This window comes from Archocentrus centrarchus, chromosome 6 (genome assembly GCF_007364275.1).
Source record: "Archocentrus centrarchus isolate MPI-CPG fArcCen1 chromosome 6, fArcCen1, whole genome shotgun sequence".
Taxonomy (NCBI): Eukaryota; Metazoa; Chordata; class Actinopteri; order Cichliformes; family Cichlidae; genus Archocentrus; species Archocentrus centrarchus.
Genome location: NC_044351.1, coordinates 12,521,128 through 12,542,397, shown reverse-complemented (window position 1 = coordinate 12,542,397; position 21,270 = coordinate 12,521,128). Strand labels below are relative to the sequence as shown.

Genomic DNA, 21,270 nt, shown 5'->3' with positions numbered 1-21,270 from the left:
GAAAAAGATAAAAACTTTTCAATTAGGCCATCTGCTGAGGAAGACCATGTCTTTCAAGATGAGCAGAAGATGCAAAAACATTACATACAGATGCTTCATCGCGGTTTCACAGGAACTGGACTACAACCTGCTCTTTCAGATGATTTTTTTGCGGTCATAGTGAAAAATCTTTGTTTTTATGTTGGTTTGTTCTTCAGTTCCAAGTCGTGCCCACAGAAATGGTCCAGCGGTACAACAGCGACTGTTGAATTGCTTTTTATTTCAAACTGCATTCACACAATACATTGTATCCATGAGGCACATTCACATCAAGTGCTAAATAACTTCATGCATGATTGAATGTTACCTACAGCTTCATTGAACTGAATGCAAATGCTGACTGTAAATGAAAATATTGCTTCATTATTTGGCACAGTAGGAAATCTCGCCTATTAAATGACCACAGGTGTATTCAAAGTGAGGTTAGAATTGATGTCTGGAAAGAAAGGTCACAACAATGCATAAGGCTAATTATGCTTTTAGTGTTAGCGGATATTTCACATGATAATTCACATTCAGAAGTTACAAGAAAAACAGCACTATTGCACAACGTTGTAGAGAATTTCCCAGAGGGATAAAAAGCCATCTTAACATCCTGACCTTTGCACCGATCTTGCCACGCTGTCTTCATTTGAATGTTTCAGCGTTTTTAACCACCCACCCTTCAAACTGCCCCCAGCTCCTTCGACCAGGAGCGCTTGCAGGCAGCTTAGGAACAAAAGCTAGAACGAGTGCGACAAGGACCCAGTGAAAAACACACAGGATATTAATATGTGTCCTCTAACGTAAAAGAAACTTTAAACCCATTTAAAGGGGTTAGTTTACTCTACATCACAGATTCAGTTCCCAGAGGTGTTTTAATAACAATAATTAATCAATCAGTAATGACATGGGTGTTAAATATAGAGCTGTATAAATGGTGTTCAATGTTTATTAGTAGTCATAATATGAAAAACATTTCTTTTACACCCAGAAGAGAAAAAGTTAAAATGAGAACAATGTTATAGTGCACTATTTACACTTCCAAATATGCTTATGTAACTAGTATTGCGTTAATCGTGGTAAAAACAGAATAATGTAGCAGGATATTTATATGCTGATTACATCTGATTTTACCACCCTGTAACCACTGCTACAAATTACAATTATTTCACCTGGATAAGAGTACCTGGATTTTTTTTTTCTTCTAAAGCACAATAAATACAGAACATACCAAAACCTCTGATATTAATCAACCTCACTATTAACAAATTAGATAAGCAAATCCAAAAGAGCTAACATCTCTAACATATCTCAACTCTAAAACCGATTCAGTCAAGTAGGTGCAATTAGGGACTGCTTTGAAAAGACTAATAAGTGGTTTTTTCCTGAAAGAGAAGCAACTTCACCCCCCGCGTCCGTTCAGCTTCAGCCAGTGCAGGCACCATGCAGAGGGAGGGAGTGCATCTGCAAAGGCTGGGCTCCTTTTCTTAATTAAAACTCACTTCAAACGTTTAAACAAAGACATCTGATCACAAACATGACAACAAAGTGAGAGTTCAAAGGAACAGGTAGAAGTGAGTGTTGTACTTGAATCGGGTCAGGTATGTGCTGAGATGACTAGATCCTGCGCAGAGGGTGCCACATGGACACAGGCTTCCTCAGAGTGGCCAGCATCTGGTTCCAGTGGGTGATTCCCATCCCGCTGGCCTCAGGGCCGATGATCACATGACCGAGGTTCTCACCTCGGCCATCATCTGTGGCCTCTGCCACTGTCACCCTCAGTGAGAGCTCCTACGGAGCAAAAACATGGTTACATAACTTTCTCTTTAAGCATGATTCAGCATTTCTTTCTTCCTCTTTCTTTTTTTTTAACAATGTCTTTTATGTAAATCTTTATGGACTTAGTTAAATAAATGTGTAATAACAACTATTCTGACTTTATCTCATGACTATTTTGCTAATTTTTCTAAGCGGTCACATGCAGGATCATAAAATACACAATAAAGCTCCTACAAATTTTCATATCAACATTTTCTTATTCGATAAAAATTAATCGACGGTCTGAAATGTACCTGCAGAACAATAGACGGCACGGAGAAGATCATGGCTTCGTTGAAAATGGGGTTTGTGTCATCCCTCTTGGTGGAAGTCTTCTTCTTGCTGATCTTCCTGCCGTCTTGCAGCAGATAGACTTTAACAAACGGATCTGATGGTGAGAAGGAGTGAATGACAGGAGAGGACTCAGCACAAACTACACATATTCAAATATCTGTATACACTCTGTCAGATAGTTTGCAGAGCATGCACTAAATTCCTCATTAGAGAGTAATCAGGTACAAGCACAACCCTGTACACACAATTAGCTCTGGCAGTATTTCGGTGTGTTTCACTATCTCAGGCGGTGTGTTAGTCTGACACACTATTTAAGCCTTTCCACAAGAAATGTGAAATGTGGGTTGACAGTAAGAGCATGTTATTATTAAATCAATAAAAATTTTATTCATTAGCAAGATGCCAGTAATTTTGAGAACTGCACAGATATAATGGCAGAAATACAGATGCAGACATGTACACTCTCTCTCTCTCTCTCACACACACACACACTTCAGGTGGCGTTATCTTCTACTGATAAAAAGAAGCAAACACAATATTGCACACAAAAAGTGTCTCTGACCGGCAGTGTTCTTGCCGTTGGTCCACACCAGGTTCTTGCACTTAGCCACAACCACAGTGAGACGCTCTGCTGTTGGCAAATAGCTGAGAGACAGTAAGATCTCCCCGACTGCATCTACTGCCTGTGGGGGTCAAACCAGAGCATGGCAGGCATTAAATATGACATCATATGTTTCAGTCAAGGTGATGTGTCAACAGAAAGACGTTTTTTCACAACGCTCCTATTTCTGCCCTGTGTACTCTGAGTCTTTTAAAACATTTTAAGCTAAATTAAAATAACCATAAAATGAAACTGTAAATCAAATCAAATTATATGATATGATGAAGTGATATATTAATTGAAGACATTGTAATATGCAGGGATTTGACTGAAATATTCAATTGTTTTGAGAGAAAATTAGTAAATCATATGAATGGTCATTTGGGATTATTTTCATTTTCAGAGCTTTATTACACATAATTAAATGCAAATTTTATGAAGTAATAAAATAATGTAAGCACTTAATGGATGCTGAAAAATTAGCCCCAGCATTTGTTACTTCAAAGGCTGGAATATTATGATCAGGCTATTCTAAAAAGCTCCCTGAAAACATTTCACTTGATCACTACCATCCCTACTACAGTGCAATATATGTATTTGTCTCATGCAGATATCATCTCTTTGTTCTCAAAACTGAAGAAAAAATTAAAGTTACATTGTTGGCAGTGATGCTGAATCCATTATTTTCTTTACCAGGGCACATTGGAGTTAAATGATTAATTTAACCAGCAGGATTTAACTGATAAAAACTTAACTGAAGTAGCTGCCAGCCAGTCTGTTATACCTACTGCGCTGAACAGTCATAACAATTATAAGTCAACTCCAATATGCAATTTTAGAGCTGACTGCCAATAAAAAAATAGATTTTCTGTGGAAGCAAGGGGGTGGGGGTGGGGGTGGATTTCTAGTCAGTTTTCTGTTTTATTATGAGCAACTACTTATGTTACTAATACTTCCCCTTGACCTGACTTTTGATTCTTGTTTTGGATCAGATCTGTACTTTTGTTAAATGTCCAGCAGAGGACGTCAGACACCACCATGCTTTCTGACACTTTGCAAAGACAATATCTGCATGTTTCAGTTTACAGCTGAAAGCAGTTTAAATTAGTTTGGAAAAAAAACAAACAAACATAAAAACAACAGCATTATTTTTCTGTCATGTCTGGTAATTGTATCAATCAATTGTACCTTATTGACATCTTGAAGATAGAGCCAGGCATTGAATGGTCTGATGGTCAGGTCCAGGTCTGACAGCTTGAGCTCTGCTACGCCTGCGCTGATATTTCTTTCGTCAGCATCGATACCAAACGCGGCAAAGCGCAGGCTGTACTCCTCCAGACTGGACGGGTCCATGGGGATGGAGAAGCGCTCGTCAAAGATCACGGTGAATGCATTTGTCTGCACCTGCGGGAAGCAGAGGATGAAATGCAGGATTACATATTCTAATCTTAAGATACACAATGAAGCAACAACACTGGACAGCAGGAGCGACAACAAACAAAATATGTTGAAGACACTATGCTATTATAAATGATGTGATAAGAGTACAAGGTCATGGCAGAGACTTTTTTGATGCATGCCACGAATATACATTTATTCTTATCTACAAATACAAAACTATTCATTTCCTTTTCTTGTCATCCAGAACACCTTTTACGGTGGACAACAGCATCTGTGACCAGCAAAGCACACCGTGACTGCTTAAGCTCAAAGAGAGAGACTGCCAGAGCTCCAGTTGTGCTGTTAATTTCAAGTCATCAAATCTTGAGGGAATGTGTGGGAAACCAATGCGGTCAGAAGTTACCAGGCAACTAGTAACATGAAGAGGAGAGCAGATTTAATAATAGCCCCCTTTTTCACACCAGTTTGTTCCCGAAGTGTGAAATCCAACAAGAAATATTTCTGCTAAATATGTCGGAAATAAAGCACTGCAGCTTTCACATAAATACAGTGCAACAGAGTACGCGAGGTCACCCGGGGTTTCTGGTGATAAATAGCAAAACAGGAACACACTGTATCACAGAAGAATTGTGAATTCAGAGCAGAGCTCAGGGGGGGTCTACAAATCAGCTTGCGTGGATGACCTTGGATTGTGCTTCATATCAACAAGCTGAACAGCATCATAATCACTCAACACATACAGGATCCAGAAAAAGAAGCTGCAGTGCCAAACAGCAACATACAACATGCAAAGCATCTCTAACAGCCTTCCCTTCCACCACCGTGTAAGACTGCCTGCTTGCACTATTAGGCTTATCACTTCAGAGGATTGCAATGGAGATGGGGGTTGGGGGGGGGGTTGAAGCAATAAAATGAGGGAGGCGTGTGTGAGCTACAGGACATACACAGCAGTGGAGGAAGATGAGCTCTGCTGATGTCAGCATTTCCTTTGGTCTTCCCTTGACATTAACGAGGGAGACACTAAAGCTGCTGCATCTGCGGCTGCTTCCATTATGATCGCCATCAAACTGAACCTCACAACAGCACAGCAGCTAAAACTGGGGCACCGATGAGTCCCCGCGTCATCCCATGTAAGCCTGCGCAAACTGTGCAAACCACAGCCCCACGGCTGAGCGATGACTCACAGCGAGGAAGGAATTTGTGAATTTTCTGGCGGCGTTGTGCTAAGAGCAGAAGGCAAGTGCCAGGTGTAGCAGATGGTGAAATGTCGCCTTGTTCTTCTCTTGTCAGAACAGTTGCTTCGTACCGAGCGTATAATGAAATTGTTCTAGTGGTGAATTCAAAGAAAAATGAAGTACATTATCAGCAGGAACTGCATCATGAAAGTCAGGATAAAATACAGCACAAATAATTATTATTTTGTTAATGAAGCAACTGAACAAATTAAACTGTTTATTAGATTTATTCAAACTAGCAAAACAATTAAGAAATACTATTAAAAAATACACTTTGTGTTACACTTTTGCCATAAATCCAACCACTTTGCTAGTACTGGGTTTATCTTTATGGAAGCAGCCATCAGAAGATGGGAACACTGTAGTCATGAAGCATGGATATGCTCAGTTTGTACTAAGGGGCCCAAAGTGTGCCAAGAAAATATCCCTCACACCCTTACACCAGCAGCAGCGGCAGCCTAAACCCACGTGTTGTGCATTCAGAGATGCTCTTGTATTTTGAAACAGCAGTGGATGCTCCTCTGCATACCTCGGTTGCAATAAGTGGTTATTTGTATCGCTGTTGCCTTTCTATGAGCTCGAAACAGTCTGGCTGTTCTTCTCTGACCTCTGACATCAGCAAAGCATTTTCACCCAGTGAAATGCTGCTTGCTGGATATTTTGCGCTTTTTCAGAACTAGATGGTTGTGTGGGAAAAATCTCAGTAGATCAGCACTTTCTGAAATGCTCAGACCAGCCCGTCTGGTGCCAACAACCATGCCACATTTAAAGCACGTATCTTCCCCATTCTGATGATTGGTCTGAACTTCAGCAGGTCGATTTGATCGTGTCTACAAGCCTAAATGCACTGAGTTGCTGCCACATGATTGGCTGATTAGATATGTGTTTTAACAAGCATTTGAGCACATCTACCTTTTAAACTCTATATGTATGTTATAATGTGTTGTGGCTACTGCTGGCTGTAAAAGAGACTTGCCCTTTAGGGACATTAAAGACATCCTTGATTCTTAAACAATAATAAAAGGATTTTAGGGCAAACGGGGAAATTATCACTAGATATACCCTTTCTATGCAGCATATCAGTTTCATACTCTGTATGAAATACTGCACGCTACAATAGTTTTCCTTCTTATGCTAAACTCACCTTTGTTGTACCTATATACCTGTGTTTGCTTGCACTTTATACCTAAAGTGCAAGCAAACACAGGTTACAGGTCGTAAACTGTGATAATGGAAAAATCCGTTCCTCGTGACAGTAAAAGATGTGGAATCAACCTTCCAACTCCAGCTCTCAGGGGACTGGCCACTCAAGCAAATGAAATGGGCTCTTCCGATGGAACGTCATCTCCTCCTGAGGGACGTATCACTGTCTCTGTGTAGAATTCAGCCAGGTCTAAAATCCTAAACACATTTCGGGCATTGCCCAGGTTCAGTCATCTCAGCTTAAGTGCTAATTACCTGTCCTTTCATGTTCTTTCATTTTTTATTTATTTATTTTTTGGCTTCAGTCCTTCAGCATCAGAAATCTGCCCTTTAATAGTCAAAGAGCAAAGATACTAAAAGGCCTCCATCCCTTTTTTTTTTTTTTTTATCTGTGAGTTTTAAGAGCTATATAAGTTGTAATGGTCATTTTTAGCAGTGGCAGCTGGCTTACTCAAGGGATCTACCAAAACTTTGTTACAGTGTGAAATCTCTCACCAGTGTGTCACGGTTTTACTTCATTCATCTGTGCGTCATCTGCCTCCTTTGCTGTTATCAGTTCAGAAAAGGGTCTCACATCTGTCCTGCTTTCCCACCTGCTCCATTACCTGGTGTGCCACACCCCTGTTCCCACTCTGCTCATCAGTTCTTCTGTACTACTGCTTTACCACCAGTAACAACTTTCCAGATTTCACTTTGAGCTTTGGTGCCGTTACTTTCTGCTATTTTACCTTCACCTATTTGTATTCTGCCTGCTTTTGGCCCAGATTCTGTTCATGTCTGCTCCCTTTGCTTTGCTTGCTTGTGTGGTTCCCTTGTAAGAAAACTGCTGCAGGGTTTTTGCATTGTGCATCTTAAGTATGAGACATTTATACATTCATGTCGCCTTCAAAACTGCAAAAACATTCGTGATCTCGTTTCATCTAGCACCATCACAAGGGTACTGATGAGGCTGATATGTCCATCAGTCTCGGCTGTGCTTTCTGTTTAGTGCTAACTAGCTCTATCTTAAGCAAATAATTAATTATGGGATCTTGAAGAACAAAAATAGTATAGCATATAACATTAGCATATCTAATGCTTTGATTATAATCAAATAACATATAAGAAATGCATTAAGTAAAATTGAAAGTCCCCAGTAATTTTAAACATGTGTGCACTTCTCTGGTCATTGTCTGGTTTCTGTAGTATTGCCTGTTGGAGTGCACCTTCTTCCCCTCCTACAGAGATAGAAATCCACTGAAAGCTGTGGTTTAATTCTATTACTGGTAAAAAACAAGTACAGACCTTTACTGTCCTTTCCTATTTGACATTTTACATACTAGATGAATGAAACTCGAAGGTCTGTTGAGCGCACGTTCTTTCTCAAAGCTTTTGCAAAGCCAACTATTTGAACACCTTGAAATTAAACCTGCAATTCTAATAATTAATTAATTTTTTTAAGCAGGAGTGCTTATTTTCAAGCCTTTCCTCTGCATTACCTCCACCTGTAGATTAATGGAATAGTGTGAAATCGTTAACAGCATGCATGTACTGCATGCATGCAGGTGCATTTGTGTCTTTTTAAGTGTGCATTAAACTTTGTTTCATTATGCTACAAGAAGAAAAAAAAAATTTCTCTGCATGAGTAAATCTAAAGCTTTAGCTTTCTATCACACAGAGTACATAAGGTCCCCCGTGATATCAAAATACAAGAACACAAAGGTATCCTTACCCTTGTGACTCCCACATTAAGTTCCTCTGGTCCCAGGGAGACTCTGATGAAGCAGCCAGGGAAGTCTCCTTCCTCCTTCTCCAGCAGGTCTTTGCCCTGGTGCAGGGTGATGTGAAGCAATCCCACCCCCTGGCCTGGGTGCTTGGATGGCTCAAACTCCAAGGTCACCTCCAGCTGGCCAACAGTGAAATCATTGCCGAAGTTGTTGGCAATAGAGGAGATGGAGCTGAGTGAGTCGGTAGAGATGGATCGGTTGAGCTGAGCTATGCCCGTCGGGTCCAGCTCTCTGCTCATCAGCTCCAGATGGCCCAGGTCCCTGAAGCCATTTGGGGTGTCACCAAGGGCCAGGCTGGGCTTACGGCTGGAAGTTGTGGAGGTTCGTCGGTGGTTGTTGGCTGCCACTCTCTTTGGGTAAAGGAATAAAAGAAGAGCAAAAGAACATTTTAACACCTCTAGGATTTTTTTGCCACTTGCGAAACAAGAAGTGCAAACAGCTGATGTCACTTTTTAAGCTGAAAAGATGAAATCATGGAGCAAATTTATTCATTTTGATTCCAATATTGAGTCTGTTATTGGGCTCTACCAGCTCCTGAGAGAAATATCTCACTCTTTATCTCTATTAAAAATAATAATTAATATAATTAATATTGCATAATCCACATTAAAACTGCCCCTGTTTCTGTGTGGATTTGTGTGGATATTGAGGAGATACCTTCTGTCTGACTTCTGAGAAGGAGGTTCCATATTTTTCTTGCAGATATCGATAATCAAAATTGGGGAAGGGAGATGGCGTTGGGAAGGTCCCAGACTTCCAAAGCTTCCAGATGTTAAGCCCGGCCAGGCCCAGCAGCACAAAAAAGCCCACCAGGTAGATCCCGGCCTCCCAGCCCGGCGGGTTACGCACCACTAAAACAGACACACAAAACAACTAATGCTTAAAGCAGTCCTTACACACTTCTGTTTCATCTATTGTTTCATAAAGTTCTTAAAGTTATGATGGTGGGAGTTTGATCCCTGGCAAACAGACTGGGAGAATACCAGGTCGAGCTCATGCTGACTGAGCACACTGAGCCACTGTCACAGACCTTGTCATTTAACACCAAGTGGTGGCTTTGGGAGGCAGTCAGGGCACATAACGTTTTATGAAAATCAGATGGTTGGGAGCCAAATCTGACAAAACTGTGACAGACAAATTGAAATGCGAGTTTAAGTTAAATGCAGCAGCATCTCGTGTATTGCATTGTGCAAAGCTTTTGCAGCTTTAACTCTACTTGTGATAAGCCCGTTACAGAGCATGTCTGTACATTTATAACAGAGTGGCTGTAATAAACACAAAGGTATTCATGCAGAAAACAAGTAAGTATAGAAACAAGTAGAAACAGTGTGACATCCAGTGTTATCTACTCACCACTCACATGGTAGCCTGATATATCCCCACCCTGAGCCGAGGACATTGTGCTGCAGCCGGCCTGCAAGAACCCAGCCAAACAATAATCTTTTTAAGTGGCTTTTTATCTGTGATTTTGCAAACTATAATTTAAATAACCTTTTTACAGCATAGCAACAACAGTCACTAAATAACCTGAGAACTTCTCTCTCAGTCTTCATTTTCTCAGTCTCCAACAGCTTGGTTGGAGTTTGGGGCATTTTCTTTTATAGTAGTGGTTAGAACAGCTTTAAGTCACTGGCCTCAAGGAGAGCAGAGGGAAGGCTGCAGAGGTCTGGTAATTTCATATCTATCTAAAACAACATCTCTAGATTGACTTTTTTCCAGCTTCTTCTCAGGTTTGAAGAACGCTGACCGGTGCTGCTTGAAATGGCAGCTCCTCCTGCTCGACTCCATCTCAAGCCATGAAAACCTCCATACAAATTTTTCACATAAGCACATTGGAGAACCCATCTTGCTCTCTTGATAGACACTTAAAAAAAAAAAAAAACTACAGTAATATCTTCAGTAATCTGAATGAAAATGCATGAACTGTGAAACATAAAACTGTGACTTTTAGGGTCACATGAAGCATGGTCTTTCTTACACTGTGGGAATTTCAAAAAATAAGCACCCGATGCTGACTTTCTTTTGACTTGAAATGGCAAAACCTCAACCTGAAACACAGCTCACGCTGCAAAGTTTCTGGATGAACTCAAGTCATTGTACTCTTACTGTATGTGCATGCAGGGACATTTATTCTTCTTTTCTGCTCCCACAGCAGATGATCTGCAGCTCATCCTATCCCCAGCATCCTGTCACACCAACCCTCTGCACATCCTCCTTCACTACATCCATGAATCTGCGGTCTTCCTTCTTTCCTGCTGCCTGGCAGCTCCATCTTCAGCATCCTTTACCCAATTAACACTGGAAAATAAATTACACTTAAATGCTATTTTTTTTTCATAGCAGTAGGCGTCGTTGTCAAAGGGCAAAACATTTTTTTGCACTCCTCTCTCCCTCTGCAAACTGAACAAAAAAAACCACAACATTGTCACTGGTGCGTGACTCATTCCTCCCCTCCTCCTTCCCTGTTTGTTGGAATCTCCCCATATTTGAGCAGCTTTGGGGAAATGGGAGCATTACACTAATGATATAGAAAAAGGCTGGCGGGGGGGAGGGCTGCAGGGTGTGTGTGTGTGTGTGTGTGTGTCAGTTCTGCTGAGCACTTTGTAGACCACAGTCATGCCGGCCAATTAAAGTGGCTGACGCAGTGCAGGGCCCACTGACAGCTGCTGATGTGCCATTAGCAAAGCATAGGGAATCTCTGGCAGAGAGGGAAGCTCCGAGCACCACCTCCCTATCAAGGCCCAGCACGATTCAGATCAGCTCAGCTCGGCAAAGGTAACATATGAGGTCCAGGAGAAGCTTAAAAGAAGAAGAAGAGGTTCAAGAGTTGGGGGGTGGGGTGAATAAGAGCAAAAACAAAACAAGGTCTCAGACAGATTTAGTAAATAATAATGAGGCAGCGTTGGCGTTCTGACGCCTCAGTGGGCTTAAGGCGGCAGAATACTAACAATGATGTCCAACTTCCCGGGAACAGAAATAGCCTACAAAACATGAATACAGCCAGAGAAGGTGCAATTATCATCCAACACACTGGCTCAAGCTTGTTTCTAACTTCTTTAGACATGCAAATTTATGGATTAGAGTATTTTTGGGAAAATCTGTTCTCAGTAGCCCATAATCTTTCCTGCTTACCCTCAGGTAAATGCAGTCATATCCTTATTATGCAAGTGCCCATTTTGGGGATAACTACTCAGCAATGTGGATCTTGAAATAATTCAAATGTTTAACAACAAGAGAGCCCAATGGCGGAATCTAAAGGAATGAATGAATGAATGAATGAAGGTTTCCTAGACGTGGATTAAGCCAAGTCTCAAATAAACAAACAAACAAAAAAATACCAAAGACATCCACAAAAAAAGTTTATGGTCTAGGACCAGGTATAATCCATGTCTAGAAAACTGAGCCAATGTGCTTCTGCAATTAGTACGACATAACTACTATTGTATTGATCATCAAGTGTTCCTACAACAAGTCACCTGGCAGTTTAAGCCTGAGGGCAGAGTTATGGGTAGCAATAGATCACGCAGGACCACAGAGGAGTTACTGCGCACGTCCCCCAAATCTCAAGAACACACTGTGCAACTGCATGTGCGATATAATATCTCGCTGGAAGGTAGGTTTGAACCAGTGTCCTAACAAGCATAAAAGAAATAATTTGTGCAAATGGTGCCCGTGTATATTCACTGATATGTGCAGAAGCATTCGTCAGCTCCAAGGTGGAATTCCTGCGCGTTGTCCTCAACAGAAGAGATATATATTCTGACTTGTGACATTTACTGCCTCAAAACCACTCATTTCCAATTTCCTTGCCTCCACTCCATCACATAAAATTAAAGCTGGTGTCAGTCAGATAAGAAAAAGGGTGTGACGAGGAGGGAATCTGAGTGATAAAACTGCGCAGCTGGAAAAGGGAAAACAGAAGAAGACATGGCAGCGTATTTCAGTGATGTCTTATTCTCCTCATCACACACGCTGCAGTTTTCTCTTTTCGATTTGAAACGTTCCTTCAGCTGACAGCTTATTAGCACACGGCTGTGAAGGGAAAGGTGTAAATCTGCATTAGAGCATTCCCACTGATGTGTCATCTTCATGCCCACATGATCTTGATTCTCCCACTTCTCAAGATTTATTTCACCACTGCTGCAGAGATCCTGCAATCTCATAACTTTCCTCAAACAGCCCGAAACGATTCTCCTTCTTCACTGCACACGGAGCACAGCTGCTCCGCTCTGCTGAGAGGACGTTTAATTACTACAAAACGCGCAAAATGAATATCTTGTCATAATGTCAGCTTGCAAAACAAGCTGCGAGGATTGTTAAGTGGCACGAGACTAATGCAATGGAACAGAGCTTGTGAAAATTGTGAAATGTAATTCACCAAAACAGTAATGAGGTTGTAACAGGAAGAATTAAAACAAGCAGAAGTTGGGAGTTCAGCATAATGCATGTTTGTCACTAACAGTGGATGGTTTGTTTTTCAGTGTTTGAAGCTTGCTAGAAAGGACCCAAGATTTGATTTTCCTTCAGGCACCAAGTTAGCAGTCCTGACTGGACCCTCATTGTTTGTGTCAGAGATTTTAGAGGGTTTGTGTGCACATGCTCTTATGTGATTATGTGATTGAAACTCTCACCAGTGTAACAGCTGCAGTACAAACACACTATGGAGAGGAGAGCAGCGCCGTGCACTCGCGCAGAGCTGTGTGTGTGTGTGTGTGTGTGTGTGTGTGTGTGTGTGTGTGTGTGTGTGTGTGTGTGTGTGTGTGTGTGTGTGTGTGTGTGTGTTCAATTGTTCCTTCAGCCCCTGTTACTTCTCTGTTTCCTCATGCTCCTTCTTCCTGATGTTGCTGTCTGCTGGGAATGCAAATCTATCACAACTGCAGTCTTCTGCCACCACTCGAAGAGCTCAAAGCTCCACAGGAGTTTAGCCCTGTTGTTCTCAACCACCTTCAGCAGTGTCTCCCATCTGGACTTGGAACGAATCCACATGCGGCACAGATGTTCCTGCGCACTATGCCAGACACTTGGTTGTGCCTTTCAGTGTACGCGGTCCCAGCTTGCGTCTTACATGCTGCTACTACGTGTTGGACTGTCTCCAGTGCACCCTTGCACAGCCTGCAACTTGGATGCTGTCAGCTGTGGCAGACTCCTGCCTGCATGGATCTGGTGATTAATGCTTAATCTTGAGCTGCAGTGATCAGAGCCTCTGTGCTGTCCTTTAGGCCGGCCTTTTCTAGCCACTGGCAGGATTTCTTGATGTCAGCCCCTTCCTCCATCCCTTGATGTTTCATCCATTGGATGGGCTTGGCTTTCATAAATATTTCTTCCTTTTGCTCCTTATCACTGTCTGTCTTGAGTTGCCTGAGGCACTCTTATAGCATCTCATCCCAGATCAAGCCTCTGTGACACACACTAATCCTCACCCTCCCAATTTCAGTTGCTCATACAGCCTTATATTTTTATTGATCTAGTTATAAAGCTTTATTGTTTTATTGTTGGTGTTTGTAAGTCTTCCCATGCAAGCTACGGGGAGCTGCATTTTTCTGCGAAAGCTAACTATTTTATCTGTCTGCTGCTACCAATCAGACTCCAAAAATACATAAAATTAAAACACTTAAGAACAGTTTTTACAGCAAGAAGGATCCTGGTTTGAACCTCATGGTTACCTTTCTGTGCAAAGTTTGTGCCTGTGAGGAGTTTCAGCTTCCTCCCACAGTCCACTAACATGCTTTCTTAAACTTAACTGTTGATTCTAAATTGACCACAGGTCTGGATGTGAGTGCTTGGCTCTCACTTTCTACCCTGAGCTGCTGATCTGTCCAGAGTGTGCCCCACCTCTCACCTTAGGTGAGCTCCAGCCCCCTTGTGATCCTAAGTTGGACAAAACACATTACAAAATGGGTGGATTGGTGATTTTAACTCTTACTTTCTATTTTCCAGTTTAATTTATGTCTTAACTTGCAAAAAAAAGGCTCTACTAACACAACAACAACACCTCTGTCCAGGCTAAAGGTATATTTTGTGATTTTTTCTTTTTTTTTTTAACAGTCCTCAATAAAACAGGGGAAAAAAGAAGTTATGGCACATCCTGGATATTATAAACGTGAACTAATAAAGAGGATCTTGTGCTGATTTTACCTACAATAAAAAAAATGCTAAGTAATGAATAATTTCTTTAAGAGTGTGTATAGCCCAGGCCCTCCCTTTAAAAATGTAAAAATCTTGGTTTGTTGTTTCAGTTTCTCTGCGGTCTGACGCACAACCAGAAACCCACACTATAGCTGCTGCATACAAACCAGACAGCCTCTTCTCTGTCTGGATCTGACCCTAAATCCAGCTCAGACACAAAGAAGTAACACACCTGCTCAGAGAGAAGAAGCTTCTGCACACTGGATGTAAATATGCTTCAGCTGCTGCTGCTGCTGCTAGCAATGAGGAGGAGAGAAAATGATGCCTTCTGTTGGAGCGGCATATTAAAACAGGTATGATCAATAAGAACAGACACATGGATTTACGGTCTCCCACACACACACACACACACACACACACACACACACACACACACGCACACAATGGAATACAAAAAAGAAGAGATGAGATGAGAGGATGTGTAAGCAGAGAAGTAAGATAAAACAATGAGATAATAGGAGGAGGTGATACTTGAACATAAAGAATGAATGTCTGTGTTGAAAAAGCAATAAGAAACAGTTGGGCAGGGAGGGGATAAAAGAAGAAGGGAGGGGTGTCACAGGCCTGTCTGCTTTCCTCTCACTCTCCCTCCCTGGCTCCCCCAATAACTGATCAATCAATTCTGCTTTTAATCTTGCCCAGTGGCTCATAATCAAATTAACTGCCTCGCTGCTGCTTTCTGTGAAACAGTCTGATGAACAGAACACGGTGGTCTGCGTGGAGTCAGTGAAGTAATATTTGTCTATTCACTTCTTTCTGTTCTGCCTACGCACGTCAGTCTTCTTCCAAGCTGGCTACATTTTGACTTTCTGGTTCAGACAGCTCACTTGGTGCATGGTTAAGTAAAAATAGCGCTTTTTAAAAGTCAGCGTTAATGCTGGCAGAGGCAGGAAGAATCTGCAAGCTGTGGCCAAACAACCCAATCACTCACTGAGTTAAAATAACAAAACTTAAACTTTTGACCTGCTGTGTGGCTTCTTAAGTGTGGCAACAATATCAAATACAGCACAAAAGCACAGGAGACCTGGGTCATGGCGGGGGCAGCGAGATGGTGCAGTGGTTACCACCTCACAGCAAGAATGTCCTGAGTTCCTGTGTGGAGTCTGCATGCTGTCCCTGAGCCTGCGTGTCTCCAGGTACCCTGACTTCCTCCCACAATCCAAAGCAATCATGGAGCATGCTGTGTCCCACGGTGTCACAGCGACTGAACGAGAATGTCAAGATGTTTGCAAATCAATTTTAATTCCAAGTAGACTTGATGGGAAAAGCGTCTTTTCGCAAGCAGAGAACTGTTTGCGTTCCATCTAGCGCGATTATCCGGCGGAGAGCTGCTTAAACAACTCTCACAACTGGAATTTGATTTGTCTCCAGAAATTTGGAGGTTAAATATTTTCTCTCCTGCTTTGCCAGAGAGAGAAAAGCTGTGAGCGTTTGGTGAAGAAGAAAAAGCCCGCCCAAAACGTTACTGTACAGTACAGAGTGGGTAAACTGGTGCAGACAAAATTAAACAGAGGCAGAACTCTCATTTGGCTGATTTAATGATGGAGTGAAGCTTGTTAGGTGTTTGCCAGAACACACTGTTTTACACAATCAGCTCAATCATGGCCACATCCCAACCGAACCACGGCCCTTAAAATGCTAGGCTGTTACAATTTGCTGAGCGTTTCAGTTTATTTTCATACCTGAATGGATTTTTTTCCCATGCCAACAATTTTTCATCAGTTTTGCCATCAGTCTGGTGCCCAAGCATTAAAACAGAAAAGCTAATGTGCTTAAGCCTGATGGTTTGTTCTCTGTCCCTGTAATTAATTATACCTACTACTATGAGATTAACCACTTCACAATTAGACTAATAAGGACAGGCTGGGAAAGCGTCTGCTGGACCTGACTTAATGTTTCGGACAAAGGTTTATTCCCTTTCTGTAATGTGCAAGTGGGTGGAAGCCTAAATTCTCCAAAGTGGTTAAAAGCTGTGAGCACAGATTTATTAACTAACTATTAAGGAACTGCACGTAGGTGTAAAATCATGTGGACAGTAGGCTAACGTTGCTTTCTTACTTGCTCACTTTGAGCACTTTTAGCTTTAAATTTTAACTAATAATTTAATTCTACTCAGATGTTATCCTGAACAGCTGACTGGACTTCCTGTTTATTAACATCAGTGTCACTGTTACCTGGAAGCTGTGCCTCGTATTGTTGAAATCTCCTAAACGTGATACTTTATGATTCTCTCTGCAGCCTGCTGCCTTTTGAGGCATCGCTGAGAGAAGTGAGCTACAGTAACATTTGGCATGCAAAGTACTCTGACCACAGGTATTCCCCATAAAAACGAGGCAATCCATTACACGGTCTAGTCTGAAAATACTAGCTGTGATACATTAAGGTGTAACCCAGTCCTTGTTGTTAAGAAATACCATTTTGATAATGGCTGTGGGCCTTAGGTGTTAAAGTGGCTTCGCAGAGCCGGCGTTCATCTAAGTGCTCTCAGTTTTCTTAATGTAATAACACTTTTCTTCCAAGGAGTTCAGCAGGGACATGAGAAGGGAAGAGAGTGTGTTAGGGCTGAAAAAGAGAAACAGTGCGTGCGTGCGCGCGTGTGTGTGTGTGTGTGTGTGTGTGTGTGTGTGTGTGTGAGAGAGAGACCCAAAAGGCCCATGATAGTGGGGGGAGAAGGAGAGTCGGTGTTAAAAGAATGGCTGAGATGATGGCAAGTGCTGGTGGAGGAATTGGATTCTGAGCAGATCGTATTTCAAATCGGTGGAGGGGGCGACACTCGCACGCACAACAACTTCACCTCTACCACCCAGACATTTCACACAGACCTCTGGCATGATAAAAAAAAATGCAGAGACCCAGAGTAACACAATTACCCCCCTTCCCACACACACACAAACATTTGAAATATCAAAATAAAAGTCAGGTACTTTTAAACCCTCTCTGATTCAAAAATCTTCCCAGAGAGTCAGTACAATCAGCCCTCTTGAGCCCCTAAAGTCACAAATATCTGCAGAAAACAGCCGGCTGCAGACAGAACAGGAAGGCCCATTAACCAGATTATTAATTTTAAGGCTAAGGTACTGCAAGGCATAATTATCTACATCGTTTAATAGGGTTATCATGGGAAAAAAATTCAAATTAAAAGCTCAACTTGCATAATTTTCCTCTTTCTGAGATACTGTAACATTGTTTCTCAGCCTTTAATGTCTATGTGTCACCTCCTTTTTTTTTTTGCACAGGTCGCATAATGTTTGAGTCCCTGGCACTTTAGCCAAGCGGTGATGACATATTTTCCAGCTGTTTAATTTGAACTGCACTATCTAGTTTTTCATTTTTTGATCCCAGGAAGAGACACAAATCTCTTGGGGGTTGTCAGAAGGGTATCCAGTGTAACAATCTGCCAAATCAAACATGCGTAGCTACCTGCTGTGGTGACTCCTTGTGCATAAGAGAGCAGCTGAAAGTGTTGTTTTAATAGGAGAGTCGTAGATTTAGAAGAGATGGGAATTTATCGGGATCGGCTTGCTTCTGGAGCGTACCTCAGGTGGTGATCGGAAGAACTGCAGTTTATGGCACTTATTGTGCTGGCTTAAGCTTTCAGCCCTGAAGGTTGCCACCTGGAGTTGCATCACAATATGTGCTATCTGAAGAAGAAAAAAACTCCCCACAAAAAAAAAAAGAACTCTAGAAGTCATAAAGTAGTGACTTTATGAAGTGAAAGTGGTAGGGGAAATCTTTAGACTGCGTGCATATGTATTAAAACCTGGCCCCAGTATACTGGTAACAGTGTGATAACAGCAAGCACCTGATAGTCACAAAAGGAAGAGCAGTATTTACGCTCCCTCTACACCAGCCCCTCTATTCACTGATGAGATGCCCTTGGCTCATTTAGTCATACTATAGAGTAGGGAACACATACAGCCCACTTTGACCTTAAGTGGACCAGACCACTCCCTTTTTCATCAGCGTAAAGAAGTTTAACTACACATTGAATCCCTCAGATATATTTATATAAGAAAAAAGAAGTGTAATCTCAATAGCATGTCTCAGGTTTATTACGCAGTAGAGAAATGCTGCTGTGGTACGTGGAGGAAATCTGTCAGCGTGACTCTTTGGGCTTAAACTGTAAGAAATAAATGTGTAAAATTACACAACAAGTTCTGGTAGCTCGTTGCCCAGACTGTCCTGTAATAATAAAACAAAGTTTTGTTAATTCACAGAAAACTTACTTTTTAAAAAACTGTTGACCCACTATTTCTATAGTAGATAGTGTAAAAAATTTTGTTTACCATTTAAATGTTTATGTGCAGTATGGATGACCATGGGGGAGGTCTTTATCATAGGAAAAGCTGTAAAACTTATGAAATTACAAATAGAAGACCAAATATCTATGCCTCCTTCACATGTTCCAGTGGGCCAGTGGAGTCTGGCCCCGGGACCTTATGTTTAACACCTCTACTATAGTAGAATGAAATTAAACTCTGAATGTCAGTATCACGGACATGGATTAAACATGGATCTCCACAAAAAAACAAACAAACAAAAAAGTTTTAGCCCTCCTAATGTCCCGGGGTCACTTTTTCCCAAATGAAATCCGTTGCCATCAAAATATGTTTCATCAAATAATCTAAAAAATACTGTGCTAATTCAAATTACTAATTTGAAGTAATTTTATTGAATAATGGGTTTTTATTTAATTTAATAGCATCTGTTTTGTGACCCCAGAGGACAAAAGGTGTACGGCAATCGGGAGGACAGTACGAGGGTTAGGTTGGTACTAACCTCCATCCACCTCTGGGAAACTGAGCTAATAGATTTTATACCTGTGTCGGTTTACCCAGCCACACCAAAGTTTTTATGCCTACTTTTATCTGCAAACGAACGACTGGCACAATGCAACTTTTATCTGTCTCCATCTCACATCCTCGCTGCTGCTCATCGGCACCAAGTTTTTTTCTGCTGGAGTTGGTTGGGGAAAGTGGTGCTGCATGGACAGCTCCCGCTCCTCGCAGTGCCATTTGTTATCCCCACCCCCCTTTAAGCTCTGTAACCACTGAATGCTGCCCGTGAGCATCCATCCACTCCCACATAACCTGCTCCTAGTTCAGGCCGACTTCAACGCGAATTAATATTTGGATCGAAAGCGAGAAGAAAAAGGAGAGAGAGAGAGAGAGAGAGAGAAATAGCGGAAACGCCAGCAAATCCTACCATCCCATCTGCTGAAATGTATTAACAAGCGCATCTAATGCCTCACACGCTTTAATTTAATCCCCTTACTGTCAACAAAGAAGCCCGGGAGAGTGAGACGCATGCAGGTCCCGGGTCTTGCTATGATGCATGTTAAGCACAGAGGAGCGCATGGAGCTGGTGGCAGGTGGTCGACGGGGGCCAAATGGCCATTTCTTACCGGGAGTTTTCTTTTGGTGCAATAGGGAGGAAGGAGGAGGAGAGGGGGGGTAGACCAACTCCACCGCTCTCCCTTCTTCAGGCGGTTCTCTCCATCCGATGACAGCAGTGCCGGTCGGGTTTATTTACCCCGTTGAGGGGGGAGAAGAGAAGGGAGAGAAACGGCGTTCACGCTGCTGCTCCTGCTGGGTCAGCGCATCCGGAAGCATTCAGACGCGGCCAGCTGGAGGAGGAAGAGGAGGAGGGTTGATCTTCACCTCGGAGGTGTCCGTCTCTTTCTGTCACTGGAGTCTGCAAATCTGCAGCCAGAGCCGCAGATCACCCCGACCGACCGACCGACTGACTGCAGAAATAAAGTCCCACCCCTGCAGCGCAACTTCTACCTCCGGGCCGCTCGATAACACGACCACCGCCTACTCCTCCAAGGCTTCACAACAGCAGCAGTGGAGAGGACCTGCCCGCTGTACACACACACATTGCTGTTACACAACCTGTGCACGGGGAGGTGTGTGAGTGTATTCTAGGTTCATCCAAACTTTTCAAATCACCCTAAGCATCCCTCCACAACCTGACGCCTACAAAACCCTCCTCTGTCTCAAGAACAAACCACCACCACCCTACTTCATCTGAGATTTGAGCTGTTAGGGATGATTCAGTGTGAAATTGCATAACTGTCTGTGCTGGAGGCTGGCATGGTGCAGTAATGAAACCTCTGATAAGCACACATACATCATTCCTCATTTCTTCAAGGCATCCCCCAAATAATTAAAATTAAGCTACTCCTCAACCTTCTGCCGGTTGTGCAGTCATTACACACTGTAGCCTGCTTAGGTAGTTGATATGCTGAGGTGCCACTTTCCCAAAGGCACAGTCCATACGGGTTTGTAATTTAATGAAATCACATATTATTGCTTTATTAATCAGCATGATCAAAACATTTTTTCACAATTGTGCAAACATTCTCGTCAGAAATCAGCATGTTAGACACTAATTAAACTAATGCTAAGAAGTAAACTGAAGACCAACACAGACAGTCCTATTGTCATTCAAGACTATTATACTTTATCTAAGAGCATACTGTACTCTTCACAACATACAGTTTAGCATTTATAATGCTTGAAACATGAAACAAGATCAAAGTTCAGCCAGCAAAGTTGAGTGGTTCTGCAGACCTCTGCCATTCTGTATTTTAAAGGGGATTACACTCATTCCCAAATCCATATGTTTACTCTTGGACTCCGATAGAGCTGCATGAGTCACAGATAAAAACTAATTTTACCCATCCTCTAATGTGCCTTGGTGTGGCTTTCTAAAAAAGTCATTTTAGTGCAACCCCTCCCCC

The 21,270-nt window shown here is 42.1% G+C and overlaps 1 protein-coding gene across 1 annotated transcript; it reads right to left on the bottom strand.

The window, feature by feature from the left end:
• Positions 1 to 239: 239 nt before the first annotated feature.
• Positions 240 to 20,346, bottom strand: syt12 (synaptotagmin XII). Its single transcript, XM_030731537.1, has 8 exons — positions 19,930 to 20,346; positions 9,693 to 9,753; positions 8,997 to 9,190; positions 8,285 to 8,689; positions 3,923 to 4,138; positions 2,696 to 2,816; positions 2,094 to 2,227; positions 240 to 1,812 (listed from the first exon to the last, which is right to left on the bottom strand). The coding sequence occupies exons 2-8, from the start codon at positions 9,736 to 9,738 to the stop codon at positions 1,639 to 1,641; spliced, it is 1,290 nt and encodes a 429-aa protein (XP_030587397.1). The 5' UTR covers positions 9,739 to 9,753; positions 19,930 to 20,346; the 3' UTR covers positions 240 to 1,638.
• Positions 20,347 to 21,270: the final 924 nt, after the last annotated feature.

Coding starts and splice junctions, on each gene's coding strand:
- syt12 (XM_030731537.1), bottom strand. CDS start 9,738: ATGTCCTCGGCTCAGGGTGGGGATATATCAGGCTACCATGTGAGTG. Junction 8,690..8,996: donor TCTCAGAAGTCAGACAGAAG/GTATCTCCTCAA, acceptor CTTTACCCAAAG/AGAGTGGCAGCCAACAACCA. Junction 4,139..8,284: donor TTAATGTGGGAGTCACAAGG/GTAAGGATACCT, acceptor TGCTTCCCGCAG/GTGCAGACAAATGCATTCAC.